At 61.1% G+C, this 6,408-nt stretch overlaps 1 protein-coding gene across 3 annotated transcripts in view; it reads right to left on the reverse strand.

The window, feature by feature from the left end:
- Window positions 1–1,457: 1,457 nt before the first annotated feature.
- Window positions 1,458–6,408, reverse strand: part of AGRN (agrin) — a 100,751-nt gene continuing 95,800 nt past the window's right edge. For 2 of the 3 annotated variants that reach the window (XR_010082820.1, XR_010082821.1), the window contains one exon: window positions 4,182–4,319. Coding sequence is in view for 1 of the 3 variants with exons in the window: in XM_063417333.1 (XP_063273403.1) it covers window positions 1,458–1,597; window positions 2,689–2,709; window positions 3,020–3,123; window positions 4,095–4,319; window positions 6,265–6,297 (523 nt within the window). In the remaining 2 variants the exon portion in view is untranslated. Of the gene's footprint in view, window positions 1,598–2,688; window positions 2,710–3,019; window positions 3,124–4,094; window positions 4,320–6,264; window positions 6,298–6,408 lie in introns of those variants that run through there. The other variant, XM_063417333.1, reaches the window with a different exon arrangement.

Consider the following 6,408-nt stretch of genomic DNA (forward strand, 5'->3'; position numbering starts at 1 on the left):
TAAACGAAATAAAAGCAGATCCAAGTGGTTTTTCCATTGGTTTTCCCTCTTGGTTCCGCCTTTGTTCAGAGCTCACCCTGAGAGAAGAAATTTGACCTTTCCTGGCTCGAAGGTTGGTGCCAAAACCCCCACTTTAAAGGGTGCCCTGCGAGGTGGGAAAGGAATTTGGGGGAAAAAACCCCAATTCTGGCACCTTGGGCAGGAATTCCCACCCAAAACCCGGCAGGATCCCGCAGGTGAATCCCTGAAGTTGTTTTTCCATGGAGAAATTCCAGCTGAGGGTGGGAACGGGACACGGAGGCCACAGAGCAGCAGGAAATCCTTCCTGTGGAGCAGGGATGGGATTTCCAGCAGAGCTGTGATCCATCGGTTCTCCTCCGGATTCCTGGAGATCCGGAGGCTGCAGGCGGAGCTGCTGTCACAGAAACTTCAGAACTGGCCCCAAAATTTTCCTTTCCAGGAAGAAAATGTTTCCAATTCCCCCAAATATTCCCCATTTCCCGTTGGAGCCGTTCCCACTGGGCTGGCAGCATCCGGAGGAGCGCGGAAGACCCAAAAAACTCCCAAATCCAAGGTACAAAAAATTCCAAATTCTCTTCCAGCTCTGCGTTCCCAGGCTGGAAAACGCCGTGGGGCAGGGAAGGACACACCCAGGAGATCTCTGCGAAGGGAAAACGGGAATCTCCCGGTCCTTTTGGGAGAGAATTCCCAGCTCCTGGAGAGGAGCTCCAAGCGATCCCCAGCACGAGGGAGGCGGCCCCGGAGCACAAAACGTCGGGAATGAGGTTTGTCACAGCTGCTCCTGCACGCGGCCGAGAGGAAGAGGAGGAGGAGGAAGAGAACCGCTGGGAAAAATCCGCATTTTTCCCTCCCCAGTCCAGCAAAGAGTCCCGAGGCGAGCGCGGAGCCCGGCTCTGTCCCTTCCAGTGCGCGGCATCCCTGATTTGAGCAGAGCTCGAAGGAGAAAAGCACTTGAGATCCTTTACACACATAAATTACAGTGAGGGGGACGGGGGGCAGCGGGGATCGGGCGGACACAGGGCCAGGAGAAGGTTTGGAAGAGCCCGGAGCGGGAATTTCCCGGCGGTGAATCCGTGAAGGCTTCGCCAGCACCAGCAGCGTTTCCCCCCCAACAGGAAAAGGGGGAAAACTCCCCCAAAAAAACAGCAGGAAAAGAAGGGGGGGAACAACCCCCCAAAAAAGAGAAGCTTCAAGTATGAAGAAGACGGACGCTGCAGGGGGAGAGTTCGTGTGTCGCTCCTCTGTTCCGTGGCGCTGCCGTTCGGGCAACCCGAAAAACCCGAAAAGCCCCCCAAAAAAAACCAAAAAAAAAAAAAAAAAACCAAACCAGGGGTTCCTGCCCTCCCTGCCCCCCCCTCAAAAAATATAAAAAGCAATAAGTTTACAAAAATAGAAAATAATTACAGCAGTGGCGGGGGGTGGGCGGGGGCCCGGCCCTATTTGGCGGAGCAGTGCAATATCCGCGGCGCGTGCAGCGCGTCCTCCTGCAGGTGCAGCTCGCGCCCGTCCACCTGCACGTCCCGCATGCAGCCCACGAAGGCCGTGACAAACGCCTTGGGCAGGCGCGGCCCGCGCGCTCGACTTGTCCAGCCCGCCTGCGGGACAGGGCACAGGTCAGAGGGACAGGGCACAGGTCAGAGGGACAGGGACAGGGGACACGGGACACGGACAGGGGACAGCCCGCCTGCGGGACAGGGCACAGGTCAGAGGGACAGGGACAGGGACAGGGGACAGGGACAGGGGACAGGGGACAGGGGACAGGGACAGGGACAGGGGACAGCCCGTCTGCGGGACAGGGCACAGGTCAGAGGGACAGGGACAGGGACAGGGGACAAGGGGACACGGGACAGGGACAGGGGACAGGGGGACACGGGACAGGGACAGGGGACAGCCCGTCTGCGGGACAGGGCACAGGTCAGAGGGACAGGGACAGGGACAGGGGACAAGGGACAGGGATGGGGGACACGGGACAGGGGACAGCCCGCCTGCGGGACAGGGCACAGGTCAGAGGGACAGGGACAGGGACAGGGGACAGGGGACAGGGGACAGGGGGACACGGGACAGGGACAGGGGACAGCCCGTCTGCGGGACAGGGCACAGGTCAGAGGGACAGGGACAGGGGACAGGGGACAGGGGACAAGGGACAGGGGACAGCCCGCCTGCGGGAGAGGGCACAGGTCAGAGGGACAGGGACAGGGACAGGGGACAGGGGACACGGGACAGGGGACACAGGACAGCCCGCCTGCGGGAGAGGGCACAGGTCAGAGAGGGACAGGGACAGGGACAGAGGACAGGGGACAGGGGACAGGGACGGGGGACACGGGACAGGGACAGGGGATAGGGGACAGCCCGCCTGCGGGAGAGGGGTAGAGGTCAGAGGGGGACAGGGACAGGGGACACAGGACAGGGGACAGGGACAGGGGACAGCTCGCCTGCCAGGAGAGGGGGCAGAGGTCAGAGAGGGACAGGGGACATGGGACAGGGGACAAGGAACAACTGGCCTGCAAGGGAGAGGGGTCAGATGGACGGGGACAGGGACAGGACAGGGTCCAGGAGACAAGGACAGGGACAGGGGACAGGATCAGGGGACAAGGGATAAGGGGTAAGGGATAAGGGATAAGGGATAAGGGATAAGGGATAAGGGATAGGGGATAAGGGATAGGGGACAGGGGACACGGGACAGCCCGCCTGCAAGGGAACAGGGTCTGATGGACAGGGGACAAGGGACAGGGGATAGGGGACAAGGACAGGGGACAGGGAACAGCACGGGGACAAGGGACAGCAGAGGGACAGGGGACAGCCCGCCTGCAACACAACAGGGTCACTGCACAGGGGATGGGGACAGGGGACAGGGCGGGGATGGCACTGCCCCCTCGCTGCCACCACCAGAGGGATTTTCAGGCCACCCGGGTGCGGTGAGGGAAGGGAGGGACGTCCCCAGCCCATTCCAGCCCGGAATCCCGCCCGGGACACGGGAATGTCCCTCCCCTGCACTCACCCAGCCACAGCGCCCCGTCCGTGTCCAGCTGCGTGGCCCCAAGGGGAGAGGAGCCGGCGATGGGGGCTTCGTTCCCCACCTGGAGGGAGCCTTCCCTCTGCACCCTGCTCCCGGCGAGGGAGGAAAAGCAGGAATTGAGCAACAGCCCCCGAGACACGGCCCGGAGCTGCTCCCTGCAAGTCCTGGCACGGGGAAGCAGCAGGGCGGCAGATTTGGGGATAAACCTCCATCCCACTCCTACAGTCCAACAGCCCAAATCCCAAATCCAACCACCCAAATCGCAGAATGTGGAACCCTCTGACATCCCAAATCCAACAACCCTAACCCCAAATCCAACACCCCAAACCAAATCACTTAAATCCCAAATCCAACCACCCAAATCCCAGAATGTGAAACCCTCCAATGCCCCAACACCCCAAATCCAACAATGCAAACCCCAAATCCAACAACCCAAATCCCAAATCCAACACCCCAAATCCAAGGCACGACCCTCCCACCCCTCCTGCTCTGTCGCCTTTGACATTCCCAGCACGGGGCCTCTCCTCTGCTCTTATCCAAGGAGATCCGTGGGGATCACGGGGCTGCGCTGCTCCATTCCCACCTGCCCGAATCCACACCTGCCCCGTCCCCACCTGCCCCATTCCCCCCTGCCCCGTCCCCACCTGCCCCGTCCCCACCTGTCCCACCTGCCCCACCTGTCCCATTCCCACCTGCCCCATTTCCCCCTGCCCCATTCCCACCCGCCCCGTCCCCCCTGCCCCACCTGCCCCATTCCCACCTGCCCCATTCCCACCTGCCCCACCTGTCCCGTTCCCCACCTGCCCTGTTCCCCCTGCCCCATTCCCCCCTGCCCCATTCCCCCCTGCCCCATTCCCACCTGCCCCATTCCCCCCTGCCCCATTCCCCCCTGCCCCATTCCCCCCTGCCCCACCTGCCCCATTCCTCCCTGCCCCCATCCCCACCTGCCCCATCCTCACCTGCCCCATTTCCCCCTGCCCCATCCCCAGCTATTCCATTCCCACCTGCCCCATTCCCACCTGCCCCATCCCACCTGCCCCCCCTGCCCCATGCCCACCTGGAGGCTCTGATGTGGATCCACGTGTTGGTGTTGACGGGCACGGTGGAGCGCAGGGTGACGGCCTTGGAGCCCAGGTCGTAGCTGAGCTGCACGAAGCCGTCCACGATGGCCAGGGCGATGAAATCCGACCTCTCCAGCCCCTTCCCGCTCCACAGGAGCAGCCCCTGCGTGGCCTCGGTCTTGATGCTCAGCTCGAAGTGGTTGGACAGCAGCGCCTTCTCGCTGGGGAGGGAGAGCCGGGCTCGGATCCGGGCGGGAAAAGCTCCTGCAGCCTCCTCCTCCTCCCAGGGAGCCACAGGGATGAAGGCCTGGCCCCGCCTGCTGCCCTCGAGGGGCAGATTTTGGGATAACCTTCATCCCACCAAACATCTTCGATAAACTCCATCCCATTCCTGGGGCCCATGGGGTCTGGTGTCACCTGCTGGCCTCGAGGGGCAGATTTTGGGATGACCTCCATCCCACCAAACATCTTGGATAAACTCCATCCCATTCCTGGGATCCATAGGGTCTGTTGTCACCTGCTGCCCCCGAGGGGCAGATTTTGGGATAACCTCCATCCCACCAAACATCTTGGATAACCTCCATCCCATTCCTGGGATCCATAGGGTTTGTTGTCACCTGCTGGCCTCGAAGGGCAGATTTTGGGATGACATCCATCCCACCAAGCATCTTGGATAACCTCCATCCCATTCCTGGGATCCACGGTGTCTGTCCTCACTTGATGCCCTCGAGGGGCAGATTTTGGGATGATATCCATCCCACCAAACATCTTGGATAACCTCCATCCCATTCCTGGGGCCCATGGGGTCTGTTGTCACCTGCTGCCCTCGAGGGGCAGATTTTGGGATGACCTCCATCCCATTCCTGGGGCCCATGGGGTCTCTTGTCACCTGCTGCCCTCGAAGGGCAGATTTTGGGATAACCTCCATCCCATTCCTGGGATCCATAGGGTCTGTTGTCACCTGCTGGCCTTTAAGGGCAGATTTTGGGATGATCTCCATTCCCACAAACATCTTGGATAAACTCCATCCCATTCCTGGGATCCATGGGGTCTGTCCTCACTTGATGCCCCCAAGGGGCAGATTTTGGGATAACCTTCATCCCACAAACAAGGTGGGATCATCTCCATCCCATTTCTGGGATTTACCCTCACCTGCCACCCCCGAGGGGCAGATTTTGGGATAATCTCCACCCCACCAAACATTTTGGGATTTGGGGATGATCTCCATCCCATTCCTGGGATTCACCCATGGGGTCTGCCCTCACCTGCTGGCCTCAGGGGGGGCAGATTTTGGGATAACCTTCATCCCACAAATCAGGAGTGGGATAACCTCCGTGCCACCCCTGGGATTGGGATTCACCCGTGGGGTCTGTCCCCCCTGCCCGCCTTGGGGATTGCGGATTTTGGGATAATCTCCACCCCACAAACCAGCTGGGATCGCCTCCACCCCACTCCTGGCACTGGGACACACAGGCTGGGGCTGTTTGGTGGGATCAGAATTCCTGGGAGCGGATGGGAAGCTCCAAACCAGGCCAGAGGCTCCTCCTGGAGGTCTCAGGAACAGCAAGGCCGGAGTTCCCCCGTCCTCCTGCTGTCCTGGGCAGGGTGCACAGCCCTGCTGGGATTTTCCCCAAGATCCAGCTGGAGATCCCGGGGTTTTGTCCTCATGGAGCACCAGGATCGACCCCGGCCACAGCAGCACTGCGGCAGGAAGGGCATGGAGGCAACAGAACCTCTTCCCAAGGCAGGAGTGAAGGGCAGACGGGATTTCCCTGGGTTGGAATCCCAATTTTTGCCTCTGGAGCAGGCACGAGGCTCTCGGTGGGGTGGGACACAGAGACAGGACAGCAGGGACAACACGGAGAGAGAGCTCCTCATGGCCAGGGGGACTGCCAAGGGCTCCTCGTGTCCCCTGTGCAGAGGTGGCACAGGGCTCCTCGTGTCCCCTCCGCAGAGGTGGCACAGGGCTCCTCGTGTCCCCTCCGCAGAGGTGGCACAGGGCTCCTCGTGTCCCCTGTGCAGAGGTGGCACAGGGCTCCTCGTGTCCCCTGTGCAGAGCTCAGCCCTCGGGGACGGACAGCCAGGACAGACACAGGACACACACAGGGACACACGGACATGCTGAGGCACGGGCAGAGCGCGGGGCAGGCACAGCCGGGCACTCACCTGGGCTCCGAGGGGAAATCCAGCGCCTCGGGACTTGGGGAAAAAAGGGGAGCGTGCCATAAGCGTGGGGCAGCGAGGAAACCTTTCCTTTCCTTTCCTTTCCTTTCCTTTCCTTTCCTTTCCTTTCCTTTCCTTTCCTTTCCT

Source organism: Prinia subflava, chromosome 21 (assembly GCF_021018805.1).
Source record: "Prinia subflava isolate CZ2003 ecotype Zambia chromosome 21, Cam_Psub_1.2, whole genome shotgun sequence".
In the NCBI taxonomy this organism is placed as follows: domain Eukaryota; kingdom Metazoa; phylum Chordata; class Aves; order Passeriformes; family Cisticolidae; genus Prinia; species Prinia subflava.